A 27,999-nucleotide genomic window follows, 5' to 3' on the forward strand; every position below is an offset into this window, starting at 1 on the left:
ATTAAGAACTATGGGTCTGGAGAGAGTAATATTAATTTCCATGTCAGAGAAACCAAAAAAGAAAGAAGAAAAAAAGAGAGCATATTCCTGGGCTGGCTGCTCGTTCCAGCAGCGCAGCAGCAAGCAAACCTAACATCTCTTCCTCTCTCCTCTCCTCCCTGCGACCCGCGAACCACCCAACCCAACCCAACCCCACCGCAGCCGAAGCCGAAGCCGCGGGAGGGGAGGGAGATCCCGCCGCCCCCCCAACCACCACCGCCGGCCACCTCGGATCTCGGCTGCGTGCTGCGGCGGCGGAGGAGGCGGAGAAGGAAGGAGGAGAAGATGTTCTATGGGGCGATGGTGTGGGATCCGTGGCTGATCGTGTCGCAGATCGTGTGCCTGCAGTGCCTCTACTACCTCGCCCTGGGCCTCCTCATGGCGCTCCTCGTCGGCACCCGCGTCCCGCGCCTCACCCTCCTCTACCTCTTCGACTTCGCCACGCTCACCCCGCGCACCACCACCGGATGGTGCGTCATCGCCGCCTTCCTCCTCGCCGCCGCCGCCGGGTAACGCCGCCCACTAACCGCTCCTCCCCCCCCCCCCCCCCTGGTCTCGTGCTACTAGTACGGACCGAGATGGATTCTTTCTCGAAAAGGAATCGGATTCATGCGCTCGCTGCTAGTTGACTACAGGTTGTAAGAGTAATGCCAGCAATTAGCAAGTTGAACCGAGTGTATGCTCCCAGATCTGTGCGCTTAGGAGAGGTAGTATATCAAATTTGGTGCCGTTAAATCGAGAAAACTTGCTAGGAATTCCCCCATTTTTCCTAGGTATATCTGCTTGGTACCTGCTGAAATTTTACACCCAAATCTTCCATGTAATATGAGGGCCAACAAGGTAGTATAATTTTTACTAGTCAACGTGTACAATATGAGCACGAGGGTAAAATGTTTCTCGGCATAGTACTATTTGTTATGAATGTGATTGTATGTATGGGAGCTAGCATATGAATAGGTGCTCAGTTGATATTAAAGTAGCATATTCTTCGCATTTTCATAAATTGGCTAAATCTTTCTAGTTTATTTCAGTTTGATTTGGTACTCTCTTCAGTTTCATTCTCCAAATCACCCTAGGACAGCTTATAACAGAGAACGGGAACTATACCTCCACTTTCTAATTCTACCAGCATTCATTACAGATCGCAGAATTTACTACCCACATATTACGCACTATTACACATTTGGTGATTACTGCAATCTAAGAGGCCCTGTGGAAAACAACTCCCTTTCGCCTAATTTCTTCATGCATTTTAACAGGTTATCAACAACCAACTTTAATTAATCTTGCAAACTATATCTATCATGGATAATTGCAGAAATCAAAAATATACTTTTAATTATCAAGGATAAGCCTGTTCTTGACCTTTGGTGTAACTTTGTTTTCAGCAAAATATGGTTGAATGCTAACCTTTTCATGCTTTCGCTTTTGCAGTGCTGCTTTCATGCTTTATGTGATTGAGAGAGCTAAGAAGTGCCTGGACTTTGCAGCCACCCTCTACATCATTCATCTGTTTATTTGCATTGTTTATGGTGGATGGCCAGCTTCAGTTACATGGTGGGTTGTTAATATTGCTGGTTTGGCGATTATGTCTCTTCTTGGTGAATACCTATGTATAAGGCGGGAATTAAAAGAAATTCCAATATCACGGCTTCGTGCAAGTAAGCAATTATCTCCTACTGGATCTGGCTTGGTTTCATGCTTTTCCTCTATATAATTATTGTCTTCATATATGTATAAAAGGTCCTGTATGATTTATTTGCTTACCCTTTAGCCTTTTGTACTGAAGTCTGCATATTGCTTACACAATAGTCATGTACTAGCTAGAATATTAGATTAATTCGCCAATGAACTAAGGAGCAGTAGCATGATAGTATGGTACAATAATTCTTCCCAATGATTTTAATTTTCTATTACTTATTTTTTCTGCTTGCCACCTATCTGTGTCATCGTCCCTGTAACTAAGACCTTGTTCCATCACAAATGCCCACATTTTGGAAAAAAAATATATTCAGGTGTATTTATGCTGTTGACTGATTGGGACTATAGGAAAGGGAGAGTACAAAAGTTCAACTAGTGATGTAAAGAGTGTGGGCGGCAATGCTTTTCTATTTAGCTTTCCTTGGTACGTCACAGACAGATTATTTGTAGGGTGTACCTCAACTCATATGTTCCATGTAGCTAAATGTTGTAAACCCAATGCCAAAGAAAAGAAGATGAAGAAACTAACATTATTATGCAAGTGCAAGCATCTCACAAACTCACAGTTGTGTAGTTGCAAAAAATTAGTCACTTCTCACCTGATATAGACCATAAAGTATGTAAGCTCAGCGTGGAGCAGAGATATTCGTCAGGGACTTAATATTCTTTTCAATATGGAAGAATGCTTTCTGAAAATCTGTACCAAGCTTTTGTTCAGTCACTGTTTGTGGTCATCTTGCTAGTCCAGTTATGGTGTTTAAAGTTTTTAATATGTGAAATCAAGTATAGCAGGGTTAAGGTGCTTAATTATTAGACTGCTTCTTTTCTCTTCCATCATATTGTGCCTGTTGTCTTTTTTATAAAGCACAGTGACAAGTTTAGCTAGCATCATATGGGATTCCCTTGGAATTTCTGAAGTTTGAAGTTCCCATCATGTCGTGCTGATCTTTGTTACAGCGTTCACAGTTGTCCTTTTCTAACATTTCTTAGTAAGGTGCATATTGCCTTTCTGACATGGATTAGTCTCATGTCAATAAGGCTCAATAGTGTTTGGTTAATGAAAAGCCTAATATATTATTCTAACTTGGGCAGTTGGGCTAGGCCCTTCATGCACAGATAACTTCTGAAATTGTTTCCGGTGAGGAGCGGACTCAGATTAGGCCTGCAATTAGTATTACATTGATTAACTGGCCCCAAATATTCTACTTGGATTTTGGTTTAAAAGGCTTCTGGGTCAAGAACCATTGGGCACAATTACAGGGATGCACTGCTGACTCCTGGCTTGGCATTTTATGAACTTGAAATTGTGAAATAGTATGGGAACATGTGCCCTTAGAAGCGTACAAAATAAACTTTGATAGTTTACCTGGTCAAGTGCTTAATTGCTTTTATGCCGATTTCAGAGTGGCTTCAAAATCCTCAGTAAAAAGTTTTAGCGTGTTGTTTGTTACTGTATGTTACAAACACTATCTATAAATAAGATGCCTTCACCTTTTAGATGCCGGGCCAATAATAACTAAATCAAACTGTTGTAGTGAAATTATGTACTTTCAGTTGATGTGGTTGGTTGTTTCTTTTTTTTCCTTTTGTGGTATTTGGGATTGGCTGTACTACATGAACATTGCTACTTTTCTCCTTCCAAGTCACCTTCTATTGGGGATAATCTTCTCCAGTCACTTTCAACTTATTAGCCTGCTTAATTATTTTGTCCTGTCTTTCAGGTGTTTAATCTTACAGACTAAAGGAGTATAGATGGCCTTCAAATGTTGTTACCCCCCAAGAGATGCTTGTTAATATGTTTCTTTAGGAATACAAAGACTCGTGATACATGCTTTCCTCTATGGTTTACGACCAATACTCTTCAAACCTGCAAATTGATGCATGATCTCCCAGTAAAGCCACCAGGTAGAGACTGACAGAACAAATCAAGGGTTCTGAGACCAAGCATAGAATGCCAACTCAATTTTTAAAGCATGTATCAACTATTCAAGTCTTCTCTTCTCTATGGATAGTCTCATTGAATTGACGAAAAAAGAGATTACTTGACAATTTGTATGGCTAGATACCAGCACCTTGAAACCTGTGTTCTTTAGCGAGGGTCTGTATCGCACCATTCGATTCTTCTTTAGCTTTATCCTGCAGATAATATATCCAGTTTCCAGTGCTTCCTCTTAAGCTCATTTCAGCAGAGCTCAGTTTGGCGGCTAATCACATGACTACTCGAACCTCCAAATCATGCTGTCCTTCTGAACATGTATGTCAATATGTGTGCCCTGTGTGTATTGCGTCAGAGGTGTTGACATGAGTTGGTTAAAAATACATGCTTGATACGAAATTGTAATTTCCATCGCAGGTGAACTCGGGCAAAAATTTTAAAATCCCTTGTGGGTTCGCACTTTTTTTTTCCTCTAGTGCTGTGATACTTGCAGTAGTTTGTTTTATCCTTGCTAAGTATTGTGATATTGTCAGTACTACAGAAGCGCCTGTAATCTCAGGTGTCAAAACCCAAAATCACTTCTTTCTCTTCTCTTCACTAAGGTTAAATATGCATTGACATTTTCTTTTGTGGTAGTTTTATCAATGTGCATTGGTTTTTATATTATGGTGTAGATGTCAACTTGGTTGTCATGCCCAGCATTTCTGGTACTCTTATACCTCGGTATCTAGTTACCCAGATTTCAGTTCTCCTCACTAAAATTCACTGAACATCGCCGAGAATTGACAATTTTCAGGAACGACACCAACCAGTGGATTCTGCCAGGTCCAGGACCTGAACGGCCGTTTTGCTTGTAAAGTGCAAAAGTTAAAGTGTAGGTTACTGTTTTTTTTCCCTGTTCCAGTTCGCATTAACCAACAGAATTCTCTGAATCCCAAAGGGCCTACCGCTTTTTTTTTTCTGAATAGGTAAATGATTTTGTGATATTATTCAACGAATAAATTAATTATTATAAAGTTGAAGAATATAATTAAATATCTTTTAACAGAATAATATATAGAAAGCTTTTTTTTTGCGATTAGGTTTGTCTGAGCGAGAGGCCGAGGCTTCAACATACTGGATGCCTGGGTATATATGACACCTGCTTACTGCACACAGCAATTGCAATCCCCGCTGAAGTTGACCTAGTTATGCCACTACTAATTCCTAATCCTTAATTATGCCCAGTGTCCTGTTTCATTTCTGTTCCATAATCAGGTAGTTGGTTGCATAACCAGATAATCGACTGTAGCTTTGGTATGCTTTGAGCTGCCACTAGTATTTTCCATCCTGATCTGATCTGATCAGATGTCAAAGCTCTACAATCTCACGTTTTTCTCACCTAAATTAATTAAGCTCGCGTTGACATCACCTCTAGATCTCTTTCCTGTGCATTTCTATAAACTGTATTTTGCTGGCTCGCCGGTCAACTGGTTGTTAATTAAAACTCCAGGTTTCGGCGTTCCAGGTGCCTCAGTTTTCAGGGCGCGATTTCGCCGGAGGATGGCCGGCCGCCGGAATAGTCAATATTCTCATATAGCCAAATGCCCAAAGTTTGACGAGTTAAAATGGAGGATCTCTCCTATCCTGAATTCCTAATGCAAAGATAGCCATCTCTCCCGCATATTCCTACACTCTAACGCAACCTCATTTGTAATATTTATTTTTTGAAAAATAGAAGAGGTTAAAATATAAGAATGAATAGTTTCGTTGTCATTTGAAAACGGGAATATTTTTTATAGTATAAACTAAGAGGTTGGCCACCATCATCTCCGAGGCACAAAATGAGCTTGGCTCAACTAATCAGATTTCTTCTATTTTCCCTACTGTTTTGATAGAGGTTATCACTATCCGATGGTATCACGGTTTACATAGTGACCAAACCGGTTACCGATGGAAACCGTAGAGTTCCAAAAACTAAGATCATATGGTAATCATGCGGTTTTATAAATCTAGTGGTGAACCTATCCACATGGATGCTCGTATCATATCTGTGGCTAATTATGTTTTCAAGTCACGTCGAGTTATGATTTAGATTTTATTTTTTAGAAACACAATACAAACGCAGACGCTCACAACACACACTCACCCTTATAAATGAATATGCACACACCCTATCTCTATTAGAACCTCCGAAAAACTGTGCCGATATATTTAATAAAGTTACTATGGGCGCATTGCTACAGATAGGTACATCCTCTATCACGGAAAAATTAATTAGCTGTAAATGTGAGCATCTGTTTTAACCACAGAGAATCTTACTAGTTGAGTTATACTCACTTCGCTAGTTTTCTTTTTCTCACAAGGAAGAGTTTAGAGGTGGTTAGAATTGGTTTTCTGCTAGGAGATCAAGGCCGGCCCATGTTCGGCATTACGCCAGCACGGGCGCATGGGCCGCATCTGGAATTCGGAGTTATCTTAACCGGATGTTGGCTTTAGCTACATTTCTTCTTTACAATAATAATCATTTGAACAGATCAAGGCCACACTGAAGGCTGAAGCAGAGGCGTTTCAATTTTTTCTTCGTGATACAATAATGAGTGGCACAGCAAAAGGCAAAGCCAGCTAGTCACATTCTGAAAACCTTCATACATATACAAATCTGGTTTTCACGTGTGAAAAATAAAGCATGCATCACTCATTTCCATCTATGAATATTTTATATGTTTTCTTAAAAAAAGTGTTTGTTCATTGTTAATTTAGTTTACGTTCATATCAGAACAATTCACGGTCCCGGAAAAAAGTGACAGATAACAGTTCACATTCAGCGTTTATAGAGAGGAAAAAAAAGAGTGATAAGCATAGTTCAATTGATTAGGTTTCTTATATTGGAATTAGCCTATCCGGGTTCAAGTTCTACGGTCTGTTTGGGAGAGTTTAAGATTTTGATAAGCCGCTAGTTGGTAACCAAAATTTGAAATTCTAAAAAAGTTGAGTTCTCTATTTCTAGTTCATTTTCTAAAATTCTACGGGCCAATTTGGTAAAGCTCCAACTCATAAATTTAACTCTAAGAGTTGGGTTTGGAATAGAGTTGTGCAGTAGTCTAAACCCAGCTCTATCTCTTTATTACATTTTGTGAGAGTGCTTCGACCGGCTCAATTCCCGTTTTAGGTGGAGCTGAAACTGTTTAAATGGACTCTAGCTCCTCCTGAAGCTAGAGCCATGCCAAAACATACGCCACAACTACAGCTTCTTAATATCTGGATGAAAAACTGAATTGTTTATGGGAGCTTCTAATTTTGGGAGAAGATGCAGCTGACAGAAGCTCTCCCAAACAGACTTGACACGGATGCTCGCATTTGTAGCTCATTATTCTTTTAGTATTAGGTAACGTGTAACCATTGACAGCAAGACGTCCATGGTCCATCTTTCGAATGTACTTATAGAGATAAATGTGCCATAAGCATCTGCATTTGTAATGTATTTCGAAAACTGAGATTGCGTTTATACAACGAATCACTAGACTATATGTTTCAATAATTCGATGAATAAAGTGAAAATAACAAGGCCTTAGACGCAGCGGCTGTGGTTACCACACATTACCTTAAGAAAAATGATTTTAACATGTGGGATAAGCAAAGGGAATGATTTTCTTTTTCTAAAAACTAACAATCCCAAAGGAGGAAGGAAAGAAACAAAAAAAAAAAAAAAGAGCACAGCACTGACTTTCGTGTAACCAAACGGCCCAATGCAAATCCATCCCCGAATGCTCATCAACGAGTGTGCAAGCATCCGGACCGAAATACGCACGCATTACACGGATGCAACCCAAACCCAACACGGCAAGTCGCGGCCCACCGTATTCTCTATCTCTCTACGCGTATATATGCATACGCGCCCCTCCCATCCTTTACACGTACGGTTACACAAATCCATTTCCCAAAAGAATTCAAAATTTAAAACGTACATACCACGCAGCAGCTAGCGCGCGCGCTATAGCTTTTCCCTCCAACACACAAGTACGTATCTCCCATGGCGGCGGTGACGCCGGACGAGCACGAGCGGCAGCAGGACGGCCACTGCAGGGCCAGGGTGAACCTGCGGCCGGCGGCGGCGCGGCCGTTCGGCGCGGCGGCGCGGGCGGCGCTGAAGGACACGCTCTTCCCCGACGACCCGTTCCGCGGGCTCGGCGGGATGCCGCCGGCGCGGCGTGCGTGGCGGGTGGCGAGGTACTTCGTGCCGGCGCTGGACTGGAGCGCGGGGTACTCGGCGGCGAGCTTCTGGTACGACCTCCTCGCCGGCGTCACCATCGCCAGCCTCTCCATCCCGCAGGGCATCAGCTACGCCACCCTCGCAGGCATCCCTCCGGTCATCGGCCTCTGTAAGCTCAGATCACGAGGAAGGAATTCCTCAAAGGTGTTCGTCCGCGACAGAATTCGATCTGTTTGCTGATTGATTGGTTGCGTTGCGTACACAGATTCGTGCTTCGTGCCGCCGCTGGTGTACGCAGTGATGGGGAGCTCGAGGAACCTCGGGGTGGGGCCGGTGGCGACGTCGTCGCTGCTGGTGGCGTCCATCGTCGGCGGCAAGGTGAGGGCGTCCGACGACCAGCGGCTGTACACGCAGCTCGTCTTCACGTCGGCCTTCTTCACCGGCGTCCTGCAGGCGGCGCTCGGGCTCCTCAGGCTGGGGATCCTGGTGGATTTCATGTCGCGGCCGGCGATCACCGGGTTCATGGGCGGCACGGCGATCGTAATCATGCTGCAGCAGCTCAAGGGCTTCCTCGGCATGACGCACTTCACCACCAAGACCGACATCGTCTCCGTCCTCCGCTACATCTTCCACAACACGCACCAGGTGCACACGTATATACTTCGTGTTATTAATTACAACAAGCTAAGTCTATGCACTCACGTTATTTTTAGCTATGTATATACACTGTAGATATAGACGTTGGATTTCTATCTATTATTAAAAAATAGCTTGCGGGATTTGACATATCCTAATACTATGAATCAGCGTCACGTCCAGCGTTTGCATTTTTTATTTCGCCTAAAATTTTTGTGTGATTTTTGACACTTTTAAATTTATTGAAATTTTAACTGGATTTGAATAAAGTTTGACCAAATTCAACAAACATTTGATAAAATCCAAAAATTTTAGTCGATATATTGATTTGCCGGTGGGGTCCAAAATTTCGAAACGAAATTGCATTTGACCAAATTCAACAAACATTTGATAAAATCCAAAAATTTTGGTCGATATATTGATTTGCCGATGGGGTCGAAAATTTCGAAATGAAATTGCAATCACTGGTCACGTCCGATACTGGTTTTGTTTTTAATGTGACGGAGGGAATAAATTATAACTCTAGTGCATCTGTAATTGCAGTGGCAGTGGCAGAGCACGGTTCTTGGCGTCTGCTTCCTCATCTTCCTCGTCTTCACCGAGCAAGTGGTGAGACATGCTGCCATTCTTGAAACTTTAACCTTTTTCCACCTGATGTACGATTGAATACCAATTGATTGGAGGAACAATTCCTTTGCAGAGGCGACGGCGGCCGAAGCTGTTCTGGGTGTCAGCGATGTCTCCTCTGTTAGTGGTCGTCGTAGGATGCGTCTTCTCGTTTCTGATCAAAGGCCACAAGCATGGCATCCCTATAGTAAGTTCTAGCTGTTGCGTAATTAAGCTAGTTTGTAAGAAAATTTATCACCTCAAAAATCGTATGTTTAATCTGTAATTTTTGTTCAGGTTGGTACTCTGAAGCGTGGCATCAACCCGAGCTCGATATCACAGCTCAAGTTCCAGCCGGAGTACGTCGGCGTCGCCATGAAGGCCGGGTTCGTGTCAGGGATGCTCGCCTTAGCGGTGCGCACGCATGCAACAACTCCTTGATTAATTTGTTTGGTTTTCTTTCTGAATTTGTTTGGCGATCGACATGGCTGATCTTTGATGATCTTGGCATGCAGGAAGGCGTCGCCGTCGGCAGGAGCTTCGCGGCGATGAAGAACGAGCGCATCGACGGCAACAAGGAGATGGTCGCCTTCGGCCTCATGAACCTCATCGGCTCCTTCACCTCCTGCTACATCACCACCGGTAATTAACCCACTCATCCATGGCTCCTCCTGCGTTCGTCGTCGCCAGCTTAGCTCACGGCGGCGCCGCGTGTGTGTTGCGGTGTGCAGGTGCGTTCTCGAAGACGGCGGTGAACTACCACGCCGGGTGCCGGACGTCGATGTCGAACGCGGTGATGTCGGTGTGCATGGCGCTGGTGCTGGTCGCGCTGGCGCCGCTGTTCCGGCACACGCCGCTGGTGGCGCTGGCGGCCATCATCACCAGCTCCATGCTCGGGCTGGTCAAGCACCGCGAGATCCGGCGCCTGTACGAGGTGGACAAGGCCGACTTCGCCGTCTGCGCCGCCGCGCTCCTCGGCGTCGTCTTCTCCACCATGATCACCGGCCTCGGCGTCGCCGTGGCCATCTCCGTGCTCAGGGCGCTCCTGCACGTGGCGCGCCCGTCGACGAGCAAGCTCGGCCGCGTGTCCTGCGGCTCCGGCGCTGGCGCCGCCGACGACGACCACACCTTCTGCGACGTCGCGCAGTACCCCGGCGCGGCGACCGCGCCCGGCATCCTCGTCCTCCAGGTCGCCGGCTCGCCGGTCTGCTTCGCCAACGCCGAGTACCTCCGGGAGAGGATCGCGCGGTGGGTGGAGGACGAGGAGAAGGCCGTCGCCGGCGAGGACCTGCTCTACGTCGTCCTCGACATCGGCGGCGTGACGGCGATCGACAGCCCCGGGATCGAGATGCTGCGGGAGGTGCACGGCGAGCTGGAGAGGAAGGGGATGAAGATGGCGGTGACGAACCCGAGGATGGCGGTGGCGGAGAAGCTGGTGCTGTCCGGGCTCGCGGAGCTCGTCGGCGAGAGCTGGATGTTCCTCTCCAATGGCGACGCCGTGGCCGCGTGCCGGTACACGCTCCAGGGCTCCAAGCACGGCGGCGTCCCTCCGGTGTAGATCTCGACTCTCGAGGCCGCTGGATCGGTACGCGCGTCAGTATATGTACAGCACACATGCGTATGTGCGCTGTACTGTACGTATTACTAACACATTGTGATTTGAAAAGTACTTGTATAAGTTTTCATAAATATTACGGAACGATAATAGCGTATCATGATCATATAACTATAATTAGGAAGGTGGCCCACGCAGATACGCGGAAACTTATATTATTATATTATTGAAAGGCAAGTTATTGTTTGTTAAAAAATTTTGCCTCATAAATTAAGGACAAACTAACGTTCGGATAATGTTATTTTATAATAATTTAAGGGTTCTATTTTTCTTAAAGTATTTAAAAAAACCATTCATAAACTTTCGAGTAGGAGATGGATTGAGTAATTACGACTTTTGAATCATGGTTCATTTTCTCGAGTAAATAATAAACTATTGCTAGTTAATTATTATACAGTTCATCTATATACATATCATGTAGTACGGCCACGTATATATCATGTAGTACGGCCACAAATGAAAAATGCTAGAGCGAACTACTTAAAATTTTTGTGATTAAATTGTCTCATGAAGGCCATAATATAGTAAAAAGGGAGAAAAACGTATGCATGGGAAAAAAAAGAAGAAAGGGGAAAAAGACAAAAGCGTAACATGTACGTTGGTGCATACCTATGCCGCGGGAGGAGAGGTGGGACTGTGAAGGTGGAGAGTTTGTGAAGGTGGAGAGTTCGGACCTCGTAGTATTTAGTTTGTTCTAAGATCAATTTAATCTAACGATTTATAATATTAGACCTACCGATTTAAGTGAAAATTAAGTAATATATACTTTGCTTTTTTTCTCTCTCTTAGAATATATGATATTTTCTCTAATTTATTAGAGTGCCATGTGGTAGCTTGAGAGTATTTTAAGGAATTTTAATGGACTTAACACATGTAATTCATAAATTAACCGTGTAATATATATGTATGGGACATACGGTAATATTCGTTTTAGCTTTGTACATGTTTGTTTATATATATGTAGAGAGAAATTAATTATGTTCCTAGCAAGCCATTAGATGTCTAATTAATAGCAATTAATTGTGACAACTATTTACAATTGTTCATAGTAGCTCTTACATATTTATCCTATGACTTTGATTATCCATTGATCACCATGACTCGCACGAAAAAAGAATGTACTACTTAGGGGTTTAGGATAGCTGAAATTGATGAATTATCTGATTTATGTGATATCTATTTGAGGATATAAACGAATAAATTGACTTCTAAAAAGTTAAAAAGTTGTTTAAAAAACACCATTTAGAAATTTCAAAACATGGAATCAGAAAAAAAAAAAGAGCCTTAAACTTCATTTTAGCACCCTTGTCTTAGTAAGAGTTCTATTTATATTCGTTAATACTATGCTCATATTTATAACATAATGATTTCATTCACCTGTATGAACAAATAATACAGAATCCAAATACAACATAACACAATACATTATAATTATTATGGAATCAACTCTCGGTTTCAGCTTAAACAGAGCTATGTGTTGGAAACAACACAACCCATGGTGCTTAATTCTTCTCTCACTGCATCACACCTTTAATTTTTCTTTTCATGTTATTAACAAAATTAATCATCTCCATATATAATTTATATGTGGCAAAACGGTAGCGCTGTAGCGGTCGTGATCACCTTAGATGCCTCAGACATGACGCTTTGTCACACGTGCGAAAGGTAAAGGTGTATACGTGCATTGTGCAAAGGGCCAAAAAGAAAACTTCAGACACTTTAATTATTAGCAAACAATAGATCCGAAGATTTAAATAATCGGTACACGGGGTTCTAATGTAAGTGTAAATTAGTTAATATATGTCGACGGGGGATACCCGTAGACCGGATATAGAGGGTACTGGGTACGCTGGTACGAGGATCTACGTAATACGACATCAAGCAGACAGAAGACAAAGATTATACTGGTTCAGGCCCCTTGATAGGTAATAGCCCTAATCTAGTTGATATGGGATTATATGATGGAAACCACATATTACAAAGGGAATAGCGGAACTCGATGATACCAACGAGATCGTAATCGAACAGGTTCGCTTAGATCTCCCTCCTGTAGGCTTCAACTTCGTAGGTTGTGGTGGATGTGTTGGCTATGAGATTCGATGCCTTAGGTCCTCCCGGAGGGTCCCTTTTATATCGCAGGTCAACTGGTCTCCAAGTAGGACTCGGAGACATCGGACCCGGCACGATACAATGACGACCCAGTTCTGTCCGAGTAGGACTCCTTCCATCTGTAAACTCCGTGATGAATTTCCTTAATGTATGCCGAAAACGTCCGTATGCACGCAAGTATACCATATCGATATGTGACGTATATCGAAGGGTAGAGGGTATACCTTACCCGTAACCCTGACAGTAGCCCCCGACTTCTGTTTAAATGAACTCGTGTAACCGATCGTGACTTTTGATGTCGAGGTTGTTGTCGTTCTCGGTGTGAGGATGTCATGCCCGGAATTTCTATCCAAAATTCCAAACGCTTACATGTGTGTGAACCCTCGTCCAGGAATCAGCCGAGGCACACAATAACAAATTGATAATAGAGTACAATTATTACTCTTAATTAATAAGCGAATAAAATGTCATTACAGAGGTAGATAGTTCCTCTCAATCAATAAAGATCTAAGCAGCGGAAAAATAAGATAAACGGCGCAGACGACTCCACTCCACAGGCAGCTTGACCAGGGCTACACCTAATCCTCCACACCATCAGCATCACTGTAGAACTCCTCCTCTGATGAATGATTGCAAGGTGAGTATATGACATACTCAGCAAGCCACGCAGCAATTATGCAAATGCACAGGATAACAAAGGATGGCATAGTATGGTTTCATTTGCATAAACAGCATTTAATAAACATTTCAGAATTTAATAAAACAGTTAAGTAATAATTAAACAATATTAATCCAACGTTATACAACATACCCTGTTGCATAGGCCCAACCATTCTGAACAACCATCCCGGCTGCACAGTTCTATCTCCAAACCAGGAATATACCATTCCAAACCAGGAGCTAATCAAATTATTGCCAGTTATAGCATCTTTTATTAGGGTGAGAAGTGTGAGACTAATCACGAAAGACATTGTTAGACCTGCCCATAACCGCGGGCACGGCTATTCGAATAGTTTTACTCTGGCCAGAGGTGTACCACTGTACCCACAAGACACAGCCCCACGACATGTCACCATGCGCCTCGATACCACCACGGTACCTCGGAAAGGAGCTGTGACAGTACCCCTCGCACAACACAATCCACCACAGCGCATCGTTCCTGGATCATAATCACCCCCTTATAAACAAGGCATGGACTCCCAGCGACCCCCGTGGGCTTATCTCCGCCACTTCTCAGTCTGGTGCCCCGCAATGAACCATGCTATACAAAAGGTAAAGCCGTTGCCCACACTGGCTTGTGGTTGGCACGGTTAATGTTTCACAACCGAAACTCGTGAACCGGTCCTTAATTGTCATGAGCACGACCATCAAAACCATGTGCTCACAACCCACCATTATCAGGTTTTAGTTGGCAAATCAATTAATTAACCAATCATGATTAACCATCACGAGCTATCATTAAGCCATCATTAAATAATAGTGAATCATAAGTTATCCCAAAAGTGTGCTAAAGTTTCTAAGCATGGCTAAGCAATCACATCTAATATCTAGCTGAACCAATATATAAAGCTCAACTAGTCAATTTATAATAACCCAAGGTATCAAGGAAGAAATTAATCAAGAACAAAAGGGCTATAACAAACAATAGGTTAATTCCACCCAATGACATTCGAAAATAAATGCAGTAGTTGAATAGAAACAATAGCTTTAAACGGGATCAACATGCTCAAAGGGTTGTTTGGGATCTGTGTGACTTGCCTTGCTGGCCTTGGAACTCTTCAAAATCTTCTCCCGCAAACTCAGACTCTCCGGGAACGTCGGAATCTAAACAGAAAATAGCAAAAACACCAAAACAGCACATAAACAAGCATGAACAGTACATGTGGATATTTTTAACATGTAGATCTCAATTTTAGAAAAATTTAGAGACTTGAACCAACTAAATCCGAGCTAAGATGAATTAGTTATGAATTTTCAAAGATTAAATCGGATTAAATCATTTATTTAGATTTTAATTGAATTATGACGCAATAATGAATTATTTTTGAAAAGGAAAAGGGAATTATTGCGTCAGCGGCTAGGGTTCGCGGTGGACCGGGTGCACGGCGACGGTTCACGGGAACGGACGGCCGAGATTGATCCAACCAAAACGAACGGCCGAGATCGATCGGTCCACAGCCAGACCACGGCTGACGGCACCGATGACGTTAGCGGTGACGTCTCCACCGGCGGCGGCTCGGGCGCGCATGCTCGCCGGCGAACGACGGCACGGCGGCGCGAACGGAGAGCACCTACGGGTAGCGGACAGCACGGCGAACTCACCGGTGACCAAAACGGCGGCGGAAGATCAACGGACGGCGACGGCGACGAGGAAGAAGCGGCGGCGACCTTCAGCTTGATGACGACGGCGGTGCTCCGGCGGTCTACGGCGACGACGGAGGGACGGACGAGGACGGCAACGAGACGGTGAACACGACGGCGGCCTCCCCGAGCGACGGCGACGACTGGAGCGACGGTGATGCACGGCTGGAGCGGCGGCGACGACGGCGGCGCGAAGCTTCACGGGGCTAGGACGCTACGGGCGGCGGCGGACGAAGGCGAGGGTGGCGACGGGTAGCGGAGGACCTGCGGATCCTTTTATAGGGGCAAGGAGGCGGCGGCGAAGGCCCACGGCGACCGGCGACGCGAAGGAAAGGTCTAGGGTTCGGGAAAAGAGATGAATCCGATTCGAGATCGAATCCACGAATTTCCAAAGCGATTTAGATGAAGTTTCCAAAAGGGAAAAGGTAGAGGAGGTCCCGAAGATCATTTCCCCTCTATTGATTTCACCGGAGAAGGAAAGGCGCGGCTGGATTTGGAAGGAGACGGCGGCGGCGTGGCGCTAGGGTTCGGGCGCGGCGGCGGCGCGAGGAGGACGACGAGTCCGACAGGTGGGCCCCACCTGTCAGCGAGCGGACGCGCGCGCGCGAGCGGGCGGCTGCGGGCCGGCTTGGGCCGAGGGAGAGAGAGAGAGAGAGTTTTGGGCCGAAAGTCGGCCCAAAGCCAAAAGAGACTTTTAAAAACCTTTTTCAATTTAAATTATTCATGAAATGCAATTCCATTTATTAAAAATACTTCCTTAGCTCAAATAAATCCCAGAAAAATCTAGGAATTATAGAATTAAGCAAAGTATTTCATGAAATTTTATCTGGCCCCATTTTATATTGGAATTTATTATTTAAAATTAGATCTTTTCTTCTAGGCTTTTAAAATAAATTCTAATAACTCCAATTTAGACAACAATTTATATATTTGGGATTTTTAGGGTGTGACAGAGGACCAAGAGACAAGGAGTAATCGACAACACCAAGTGAAGCTCAACGGTCATGAGTGAATTTAAATTGAAGTCCGAAAAACTGCCGCGCGTAACGGACCTAGAAATTCCCGGCGGTTATCTCTCTCCTTTCCTTGGAATTCGCACCGTCGGAAGTGCGACTATTTAAGGGAGTTTCGGGGATCCATTTTGAAGTCCGCCTGTTGTGAAAAAACTCTCCAGCCCCCAAGCGTTACTCGTCTTCTCCGCTCCCGCAAAAACCCTAGCTAGCTTATCTCGGTCCTTTCTCCGGCGATCTCTGGCGGCAATGGACCTCGACAAGTATACCTCCACCAGCGCGTCGCTGAAGAAACTACAGGAGGATGGCGCCCTTCCCGGTCGCGGGACCATGGAGAGAGAAGCAGGAGGTATTGAACCCCAGCCTGTCCTAGGTCGCATGGTTGCGATCGAGGACTATATTCTCTGTGGTTTTCTTCCTCCGCCTTCTGAATTTCTTCTCTTGGTCTTGAATTTCTACGGCCTTTCTTTGCTCCATTTGAACCCTAATTCCATCGCCTTCCTCAGTATTTTTTCACATCTTTGTGAGGCCTACATTGGGGTTGAGCGGTTCCTTAACCTCTTTCGTTTCTACTACGAGTTGCGTTTGATGGAATCCAACAGGGTATCCGGATGCGTCGGTTTCCGACTCTGGGATGGCCTGAAGTCGCGCTATATCCCCTTCCAGTGCCCTTCTTCTCGTAGCAAATGGCGGGCGAGGTGGTTCTATCTTCAGATAGAAAATTCGGATCCAGTCTTCGTTGTTCCTGAGGAACAACCAGACAAGATTTCGTCTTGGACCGCAAAACCCGCCTTGACCCCTTCTCTTCAATCCTTCATCGATGCCATCGATGACCTCCGAGTACGAGGTTTGTTGGGGTATGAAATCACTGCCGACTTCATTGGTAGGCGGATCCAGCCGCTCTAGGCTCGAGCCCACCCAGCTTTTGACTATTCTGGGCCAGAGGATGCGACCCGGGTTTCTCCTCGGGGTATTTTTCTTGTATTTAAACTGACTTCCTTATGTGTGTGTTCCTCCTGACTTATCGAATTCCGGTTCTCGATCTACAGGTTTGAAAAGCGAAACCGTGGAGCGCCGCGTCGGTCAATTGATGATCAGCGGCCCGACAACGGCAAGCAACGTCCCCGTCCCCCTTTGCGAGAAGGAGGCAGCCTAACGCGAGGCTACCATCAATGTAAGTGTACTCGGCGGCCCTTCTGCATTTTTCTTCCGGGATCGCATTGTGACTTCATGAAGTGTAGGCTCTCCCTCTGACTGATATCATCGGGCCGCTCGTGGATCATCAGGCGGCGGCGTCGCTGAAGGAGGACGTCGCCAAGGAGGCGTCCGATGTTGCTGCCGCTGCAGCCACAACGAGTGGCGGCAATGTTCTGAAAAGGGGGAGGAAATTCTCCTCCGTGATCGGAAATCGTCGGAAGACACCCACCCCCTCGGTAAGCTCTCCTGGTCCTTCATCGCGTAGTCGGAAAACTTCCACCTCACATCATGCCCGTTATACTCCAGGCCTCGGATGCGTCTCCCCCGCCTCCGCGACGGCAGCAGCTTGTGACGCTTGGCGAGAAGTAAGTGGATGAATTTGAGGTTTTCTCACTTCGTCAAACTCTTGCAGCATGTCTCAATTGCGGCCTTTCACAGGGCGGCGCGGGCGAAGGCGGCGCAAGACGGATCTGGAGGGACCTCCAGCGCGTCTCCTGCTGTGGCCTCGACAGATGTCGTGGTCGTGCCCAGGAGCCGCGAGGCGACGCCTAGTGGCCCAGCCAGCGATCTCGAGGCTGGTCGGGGTCCGCTGGCTGCCGTCCTCACCTGGAAGGAGCTCCAGGTCGAGATGGGGCGCCTCCTTGAGGCTGGTGCTCGTGGCTAATGCTGCGAGATCACGTTGGTGAGGGCGGCAGCGGCGTCGTCGACAGCGAATGAGCGCGCCAACCGGCTGACGCGCGATTTGGCAGAGGTTCGTGAGGACCTCCAGAAGATGAGGGAGCTGGTGGCCGGCAATGAGCGACAACAGCAAGGGCTCGAGCATCGTATGTCGGAGCTTGAGAACTTGTCGGAAATCCGTGGCTCGCTGCGGGTCACCTACACTGGTCTGCACCAGCTCGCCGGGGAGTGTGGCATCAGGACCACCATCCTGGCGAATCCTAACGAGTTCTCGCTGACGTCTTCGCTTGCAAAACTGGCGACGGCGATGGAGGCGATCCCCTCCAAACACGCGGCCAGGATCGGAGAGGAGACGTCAAATGGGATCTATACCGGGGCGTGCCATGTCCTTGCGTGTGTGAGGCTGGCGCATCCTGAACTCGATCTCTAGAAGATCTTGGATCAGGGGGCGGCTAGCGACGCATGCAAGGATGTGATGGAAGAAGTCGGTGATCTGGGGGAGTCCGTCCTCCCGCTTTTTGAAGAGTAGGATTTTGGCTCCTTTGTACTCTTTAGCATGCTTTGTAAGACTCTCATTGGTTCCAACCGCCTTTGTGTGTGCAGTCATCACCTTAGTTTTCTTTAGCATTTTGATCTCGAGTATTTTGTTGTCGTTTGTAGAGATGTTGATGTCGAGGATGTCCAGCAGCGCGGGCAGCCTAAGTTGCCAGTGATCGTTTCGGCACTTGCGTTCGAGCCATATGTGCCGCAGGGCGATGTAGATCAAAATTCGCCTATGGAAACGGTCATGGCGACGACTTCCTTAGGTTGGCTATTTTTGTTTTCATCTCCTTTACTCCTCTGTCTGGACCGACTTGCTTTGCTATTTTCTCGGGAGAGAAGAGCAGTTTGACTTAGTCGTTTCCATGCTGAGCAGACCTCGAGAGTGCGCTTGCTGACCAAGATCGTCGTATCCAATATTGGAGGACAAAATTTGAGGTAGCGGAACTCGAGAGGACTGTGCTGGAAGTGAAGAAGGACCAGGCCGTGGAAACACTCCGAGGTCGTGAGGTGTGGTTCAGCTCGTACCTGAAGAGTTGCTGCACGTCCATGACAAGAGTCTGTAGAGAGCTCCGAGTACCCCGTGGGGATCCCGAGGAATCGGCGGCCGGATACATCTCGTGGCTGAATAGGGCCTGCGCCCAGCTCGACGGCATCGGCAAGCGTATTGACGATGCCCTGAAGCAGGAGTGCCGTCGATCGAGCCGATATGCCGGGGGGCATGTATTGGCTTGCATACGAGATCATCGCCCGCAGCTGCACCTCGAGTTCCTCCACGAAGGGTTTTCTCGTTGTCGAAGAAATCCTACGGAGATAGATCACTTGGCGAAGTCGATGGCGCCGCTGGCGGAGAAGGTCTTCCAGTCCATGGACTGGCGTTGGCCTTCCTGGTAGTCTCCATATCCTGTGACAAATGTCTTAGGGAAAAGTGTAATATAATTTTGGATTTTTACGTAATTGTAAGAAGTATTTGTGAAATAGAAAAGAAATCTATCTAACTAAGCTTTCTTACTCTGGACGTAGTGTGTAAGAGTGTCTTCTCACTTCGCGACTTCGATCAGCCGTTTGAGTTATACACTCTCTCTAGCCCCCAGCCTTGTCATCGGAGAATTCTTCTCGGAAGATAAGGCTCTTGGACCTTTGACCTGCCTCGGTTGAACAAGCACTGATCCTGGCCCCCAGCCGTGAAGTTGGAAAATTAGTTTCCGATTACACGGCTTGGTTAATACGCACAGCGAGAACTTTTACACGACCAGATCTTACATGGTCTTTCGTCTCTATAGGATCCGACAAGGCCTTATCGGCTCTGGGCGTCCCCAGCCGAAGTTCCCTTAGGTTCCTCGGAGGCCTTGTCAAGACGGCGTAAAGGGACATGAGGATAGGTTTCAACGCTAGGTGTCATCTGGGTAAGGGATCATCAGGAAGGAACACTTTGATTGTAATATGTACCTGAAAATAGGCTTTATTGAAGCTGTAAGATGTCTTACAAGTATGGATACTATTGACTTATACATAGAATTTACGTAATTGATCAATGTTCCAGGAATTTGCCAACTCGCGACCATCGCTGTCTGCAATATTGAATGCGCCTGGCCGCAAGACTTGTGTGATCGTGTACGGTCCTTCCCATTTGGGTGAGAGCTTGTTTCGCCCTGCTTGGCTTTGAACCCGTCGGAGGACGTAGTCGCCGATCGAAAGTGTGCGTGCTCGGATGCGCTTCTCGTGGTAACGGCGAATGGCCTGTTGGTAGCTGGCTGCTCGAACGGCAACTCGTTCGCGATGTTCCTCGAGTAGATTCACATCGTCATTTCCCTGCTCCTCCTGATCCTCATCGGAATACTTCTGTACTCGTGTACTTTGATGTCGTAGCTCGGTGGGGAGCATGTCCTCTGAGCCGTACACAAGGAAGAAGGGTGTCTCCTTGTTAGACGTTGTCGGTGTGGTACGCACGGCCCATAGTACTGATGGGAGTTCTTCGACACACTTCTTGTCATGTGACATGAGCCTGTCGTAGACGCGGGTCTTGATTCCTTGTAGTACTATGCCGTTTCCCCTCTTGACCTGTCCATTGCTCTGAGGGTGAGAAACCGAGGTGAAGCAGATCTTGACTCTCAGCCTGATGTAGTAATCCTGGAAATCGGCACTGATGAACTGGGAGCCGTTGTCTGTTATGATACGGTGAGGCAATCCGAATCTGCAAAATATCCCTTTGATGAATTTGATGGTGTTGTCGGCCTTGATTTCCCCCGTGGGTGTTGCTTCGATCCACTTAGTGAATTTGTCGATCGCCACGAATAGGAACCTGTAGCCGCCCTGCCCTCGTGGGAATGGCCCGAGTATGTCCAGCCCCCAGCACGAGAACGGCCAAGTAAAAGGGATAGTCTAGAGTGCTTGCGCTGGTAGCTTTGTGTGTTTACTATGGAATTGACAGGCTTCACACCGCTGAACCATGTCTCAGGCGTCTTTGAGGGCGGTTGGCCAGAAAAACCCTTGTCGAAAAGCTTTTCCGACTAATGTCCGACCGGCGGCGTGTGACCCACAGATCCCTTCATGTATGTCGAGGAGGAGATGTCTGCCGTCGTCGGACGAGACGCATTTTAGGAGTATCCCGTTAGGCGCCTTCTTGTATAGATCGTTGCCGATCATACAATAGATTTTTGCTTTACGGGTTATTTTCTTGGCTTCTGCGTCGTCCTCGGGCAACTCTTCGCTGCCTATGAATTTAAGGAGTGGGGTGTGCCAGTCGTCTGTGGTCTCGATATCGGCAACGGCGCGCTCTGCCTCTATAGCCCTCGAGCTGATGTTGAGGGCGACTGGGCTATCTTTGCCGCTTGCCTCTTTCACTGATGACCTTGTCAGGACGTCTAGAAAGGTGCCAGGTTCGAGTGGCTCTCGTCTGGACGCACGCCGTGCTAGATCATCCGGCTCGATGTTGTCCTTGCGGTATACATGTCGGATCTCGATCCCATCGAACCTTTTTTCCAGCTTCCTGACTTCTACGAGATACTTGGATAACTCGGGGCTAGAGCACTTGTAATCTTTATGCACCTGGTTCACGACTAGTTCGGAATGCCCTTTCACGACCAGTCGCTTGACTCCGAGTGCAGCTGCAGCTCTCATCCCGGCGAGTAGTCCTTCGTACTCGGCTGTGTTATTGGTCGCCCTGAAGTTGAGGTGAATTGCATGCTTGAATTGATTTCTCGAAGGTGATGTCAAGATGAATCCTGCCCCTGCTCCTTGGCTGTTGAGCGCGCTGTCGAACGCCATTATCCATGTTTCGTTGTCGATTTGATTGTCTGACCTGTTATCAGGCATAGTCCAATCGGCTATAAAGTCGGCGAGTACCTAGGACTTGATGGCTTTTCGTGGCACAAAGTGGACATCAAATTGGCTTAGCTCGACTACCCATTTTGCATTGCGGCTGACAACGTCTTTGTTTCTCACGACTTCACCGAGAGAGAAGGAGGATACAACTGTGACCCTGTGGGCTTGGAAGTAGTGGCATAGCTTTCTTGATGTCATGATTACCGCGTAGAGCAGTTTTTGGATCTGTGGATATCTTGTCTTTGCGTCGTGGAGAGCTTCGCTGACGTAGTAGACTGGTCATTGCACCTTCTCTCTCGACAACAATGACAGTGCTAACGGAATATGGCGTGGCGGCAATATAGAGAAATAATTCTTCATTAGGTTGGGGGGCAACAAGTACATGGGGATTTGATAGGTAGCGCTTGAGTGCAATGAATGTCTCTTCGGCTTCCTGTGTCCATACAAATTTGTCTTGCTTCTTCAGCAGATCGAAGAAAGGTTGTCCTCGCTCTCCCATCCTAGCGACGAACCTACTTAGTGCCGCCATGCATCCGGTTAGCTTCTGTACTTCCTTAAGTCTTGTAGGCGACTTCATGTTCTCGATTGCCTTGATCTTCTCAGGATTTGCTTCCATTCCTCTGCCAGAGACGAGGAAACCGAGCAGCTTGTCCGATGGTACTCCGAACGTGCACTTCTCTGGATTGAGCATGAGGCGATATCGTCGGAGGTTGTCGAACGTTTCCCGCAGATCGTCAATCAATGAGTCGCTTGTCTTGGTCTTGACAACAATGTCATCAACGTAGGCCTCGACATTGTTTCTGATTTGGTCGCTAAGTGCGCCCTGGACCGTGCGCTGGAAAGTGTTTCCTGCGGTTATTAGTCCGAACGGCATCTTAACGTAGCAGAATACCCCGAACGGCGTGATGAATGATGTCTTCTCCTCGTCCTCTTTCGCCATGCTGATTTGGTGGTAGCCGGAGTAAGCGTCGAGAAAGCTCAACAACTCACAACCGGCTGTTGAGTCCACCAGTTGGTCTATTCGAGGAAGAGGGAAGTAATCCTTGGGACACGCCTTGTTGAGGTCAGTGAAATCGACACACATTTTCCATTTCCCATTGGCCTTCTGCACCATGACTGGGTTGGCTAGCCACTCTAGATGGAGTGTCTGTCCGACTTGTGTATAGGGTACCATGTTTTCTTCGTGTCGCTGCCTTGTGGGTCTGGGCGCTTGGGAGGGTCCGCGTATTCCGTTGCGAGAACCTCCGCTTGAGCTTTCCTTTTCCCACTGTTGCGATTTTTCTTCTTGCTTGACTCAGGTGCTTCCTTGGCTGGTTTCTCGAGCGATCGAGAAGGCGTAGAATCTACGACGAAGCCTTGTCAACATTTGTCGTACTCGCCTTAGTCGATCTTGGTGTAGAACCATAGAGACATGGAGTCTTCGATAATGTCGAATAGAATTTTCCTGAAATCAATACTCAGAAAAGAATATTAGATAGAAATAGCCCCCGAGCGAACGCTCAAAGGGTAACATGTTATAATATGTATGGAAAACCGAAAATGAATTAAACTTACAGACCAATGTTTTGTATATGAGCGTCTACTCTTTTACCGACTTCGATCAGTCAGTTTGTTGAGTTATACACTCTCCCTAGCCCCCAGCCTTGTCATCGGAGAATCGTTTTCGGAAGATATGGCTCCTGGACCTTTGACCTGCCTCGGTTGAACAAGCACTGATCCTAGCCCCCAGCCGTGAAGTTGGAAAATCCAATTTCCAATTACACGGCTTGGTTAATACGCATGGCGAGAACTCTTACACAACTAGATCTTACATGGTCTTTCATCTCTGAAGGATCCGACAAGGCCTTATCGGCTCTGGGCGTCCCCAGCCGAAGTTCCCTTAGGTTCCTCGGAGGCCTTGTCAAGACAGCGTAAAGGGACATTAGGATAGGTTTCAACTCTAGGTGTCATCGTGGTAAGGGATCTCTGGGTAAAACACCTGGCGATATTGTGTACCTGATATCAACTTTGTTGACGTAGAGGTAATGGGAGAATCGCTACACCTCTAGTCGAGGACCAGGTAGTAGTCGTAACCCGACCACTTGAAGTGGAAATAGTGGGAGAATCGCTACACCGCTGGTCGAGAAACAGCTAGTAGTCGTAACTCAACCACTAGAAGTAAATGTACGAGAGATCGCTACAATTGACTGGTTGAGAACCAGTGAGTAGGTGTCTCTCGATCATTTGAAGTCGTGGTGCGAGGACCGCTGCGTTATTGTTGTAGTCGTACCTCGACCATCTGAGGTTGTGGTGCGAGAGATTGCTACGTACTGGTTCGAGGACCAGCAAACGTGTAGAATCATCTTTCGAACACCAATGGAAGTTGCAGTGTGAAAGATTGCTACGTACTGGTTCGAGAACTAGCGAGCGTGTAGAATTATCTCTCGAACACCAATGGAAGCTTGCGGTGCGAGAGATTGCTACGTACTGGTTCGAGGACCAGCGAGCGTGTAGAGTTATCTCTCGAACACCAATGGAAGCTTGCGGTGCGAGAGATTGCTACGTACTGGTTTGAGAACCAGCAAATGTGTAGAATTATCTCTCGAACACCAGTAGAGGTGCTAGAGTTGGTTTATTACATGTGCGTCTCATGTGGCCAGCATGACTCACACACCCAACTCGTAGCATATCCGAATGTCCGTTCGCAATCATGTCGGGTGATCAAGCCGACGATGTTCGCGACAATTATCCATTAACAACCTTTTCTCGAGTAGTCCAGCCATGGCCGGTGCTATGAGATAGGTCGTCGGTCTTCGTTGGCAGGTTGGACGCGACGACTCTGCATTTGTCGAGGTCGTTCTCGATAATGCGGTGTACTCGACCACAACCTACTCGAGTGCTCAATTGTTCCTGAAAAATATTTTCTAGAAGGCAAGACATACAGCAGAGAATATCGAGTATGTATTCGAAAAACTGCATGGATCTTCTAGTATTATCAGGATATAGCGAGCATAATAAATATCAGGCATTATGTAAACCGTAAACAAGTATGATTTATACGGAAGAAAACAGAGCGAGCCCCCAGCGTTAGACCGTAGTCGATTTAACATCGGGGACACTCGCACAATAGATATTGTATAGAAAACATGCTCTAGGTAAACATAATAAATTATAGATCTGACAATATTGTATGATCTGAATAGGTACAATAAATTGCATATAAAATATTGCATACCTTTGTAGATACATGCCGGATGTATCTACGAAATTAGTAGATTAATTTAAAAAACCAATCTACCAATTACCTTGTTGCATACTCGTTCGACATCATACGATCTGACATCTTCTGGTATGCCGCGAAGCTTAAGGCTTGGATGATCTCGATAGACCAAGTTGTCGATGATGATGAGCGTTCCGATCTAGTCGGAAGATGTACTTGGATAGGTTGGATCTCCCCACAGCCGAAGTCGTCGAGTAGCTTGTTGTCGGAGAATCCATCTCTCAAACCCATCTCGTCGAAACCTTGAAGCACCAAATCCCCCTACCTGGAGCGCCACTGTCGACGTTTGATGTCTCGACTACGGTATTTGCATGGCATGGGGATCGTTGGTACTAGGGTATACGCGAGACTGAGGTAAAAGAGATGGAGATGAGGATTTTTATACAGGTTCGGGCCCCTGAATTGTTAGGTAATAACCCTACATCCTGTTGGCCGAAGCCGGTATTGCTCTTATTCATGATAATCACACCAGTACAATATTTGGGGTAGCCTATCTAACTGTTGTCGACATGGCAGTCTAAAGATCTGACTCGTAGTCGACGACAGGGTAGCCTTTCTCCTCGAATCCGTGCCCGGCGAGATCAGAGGTAGCGCTTTCGTCTCTCCTGACAGTATCCGGAGACACCGTAGGGTACTAGCCGTGCTTATCCCTGAAGTCGATATCCGGTGGCGTGTCTTGGCTTATGTAGGCTTCTATGTTGTGGCTTCTATGTCGATTGTGTTGGGTGTTGATTGTCCGTCCCCTCTCCTCCTAAGGGGCCTTGTATTTATACCCATAGGTATCCCCTTGTCCAAGTAGAACTAGGGAAACCAATATGGATACAATCCGAGTAGTCATTGTCGTTTCCATGTAGAACTCTGGTTGTCTTTCCTTATCCGTAACTCCCTCGAGGTCAGTTTCCGTATAAGACATGGTATGTGGTGGATCCTGCCGAGATTTAGTCAACTACTATTAGGTATGTGGTATCCATAACCCTGACAGGGTATATGTTTTGCTTTTTTATTATAGTTTATAGGATTTTCTTTAATTTATAAGAGTGTCACATGGCGGCTCGAGAGCGTTTATAGGGAGTTTCATGGACTTTTAGTATATAAAGGATAGATACCTAAGTATCACATTTGATACCTACGGAGTATCATGTCTGATGTCATACTAAATTCGATACTTTCGGTACCATACTAACATGAGCATGATATCTAAGTATTGGATCTAGGTATCATGTTTGGTACTGAAGATATCAGATCGGGTATCTACGGTACCATGCTGGTATCAGTTATTCCGTTGTCATGCTGACATCAGCTATTCCATTGCGACGGTAATACCGTTATGTAGTCTGTCTACCTAGTAAACTTTAGGCCCACGAAAACTGGAACTGGGCCTAAGTAGGTCGAAAAGTTTCCCATCCACCGTGGGAATAAGTTCATCTAAGGTCCCTTAACTTGTCAACGAATCCGATTTTCATCCTTCAACGGCAAAACCAGATACAACGGGTCCCTCAACTATCAAAACTGATGCAGATTAGGTCCCTCGGCGGTTTTGGCTGACGTGGCACTTACGTGGCTAATTTGACTCGGTCTCGATCTGATGTGGCGCTTACGTGGCAATTCGATCCGAAAAAATAATAAACCCCGTGGGACCCACATGTCAATTTGACACACAAAATAATAAAGAAAAATAGCGGGGCTCACATGGGCCCCACATATCATTGTCCCCCCTCTTCTTCCTCCTCTCTCCCCATCCCCCTCTTCTTCATCTCTCTCCCCTCTCCTCTCTCGCTTTGGCGCTCGCCCCGCTCTCCTCGTCCCCAGGCCTCTTCGACCTCAGGGAGCTCTCCGACCGCCTCCTCACCGCCCGCCTCGAGTTCCGTGAGCAGCAAGAGCACCTCGTCGCACGCCGCTCCCTCCTTTCCCGCCGACGCCGCCGCACGCCGCTCCCTCCTGTCCGGCCGGCACCGCCGCTCGCTTCATGCCGTCCCCGGATGGCAACTCCTCGTCGTGGCCGACGAGACCACGCCCCTCGATTGGTCGCACCCGGCACTGCGCTGCTCACGCAGACCGACCTGGCGAGCTTCGGGTTTCACTTCGTCGCCTTCCTCCTCGCGCATGGCCACGCCCGCAAGGCCGCTGCCTACCTCTTCGCAGTGCTCGCCATCGAGCCGCCTGACCAGGGCACCGCCACCGCCGCAACGCTCGACAGCTCTTCTCCCCTCCCTCTCCTATCCTTCTCGCTCGCATGGATCTCTGACACATTGCGTCCTCTGCTGCTGCTCAATTCTTCAGGACAAAGCCATTGGCGTGTGACCCGACGAGCTTGCCCAAGCTCCCGCCGAGCAAGGAGTACAACGCCAAGCTCCGCGGCAAGGAGGCCATCAGGCAAAACACGACAGCCATCGGAGGTGAGGGCTCCATGTCCGTCAAGCCGGGGAGGAACGAGCCGTCGAAGGCGGCGCCGGCGCAGGACGCCATTGGAGGAGGAGATCACCGGCGCGCGTCTGGTGCACCTGAAGAGCGCGAGCCACCACTACAGCTCGCTGCGCCGCTGACTCTCCGTCGTGCCTGGAGAGAGGAGAGAGAGATGAATAGAGGGGAGATGGGGAGAGGAGGAGGAGGAAGAAAAGGGGTGAGAATGACATGTGGGGCCCACATTGGCCCCACCATTTTTTTAAATTTGTGTGAAACTGACATGTGGGTCCCACGAGGTTTATCAGGATCGAATAGCCACGTCAGATCGAGACTGAGTCAAATTAGCCACGTAAGCGCCGCGTCAACCAAAACCGCCATCGAAACCGTTGAGGG

At 47.1% G+C, this 27,999-nt stretch overlaps 2 protein-coding genes across 2 annotated transcripts; both read left to right on the plus strand.

Moving 5' to 3' along the window:
• The first annotated feature begins 108 nt into the window (after positions 1-108).
• On the plus strand, positions 109-3,915 carry LOC127760604 (uncharacterized). The gene is made up of 3 exons (XM_052284886.1): positions 109-548; positions 1,474-1,700; positions 3,462-3,915. The coding sequence occupies exons 1-3, from the start codon at positions 325-327 to the stop codon at positions 3,467-3,469; spliced, it is 459 nt and encodes a 152-aa protein (XP_052140846.1). The 5' UTR covers positions 109-324; the 3' UTR covers positions 3,470-3,915.
• Positions 3,916-7,850: 3,935 nt separating this feature from the next.
• LOC127779524 (probable sulfate transporter 3.5) lies at positions 7,851-10,798 on the plus strand. Its single transcript, XM_052306360.1, has 7 exons — positions 7,851-8,037; positions 8,134-8,513; positions 9,048-9,113; positions 9,205-9,318; positions 9,408-9,524; positions 9,626-9,752; positions 9,842-10,798. The coding sequence occupies exons 1-7, from the start codon at positions 7,851-7,853 to the stop codon at positions 10,666-10,668; spliced, it is 1,818 nt and encodes a 605-aa protein (XP_052162320.1). The 3' UTR covers positions 10,669-10,798.
• Positions 10,799-27,999: the final 17,201 nt, after the last annotated feature.

The sequence above is a fragment of the Oryza glaberrima genome, chromosome 1, assembly GCF_000147395.1.
Source record: "Oryza glaberrima chromosome 1, OglaRS2, whole genome shotgun sequence".
Classification (NCBI taxonomy): domain Eukaryota; kingdom Viridiplantae; phylum Streptophyta; class Magnoliopsida; order Poales; family Poaceae; genus Oryza; species Oryza glaberrima.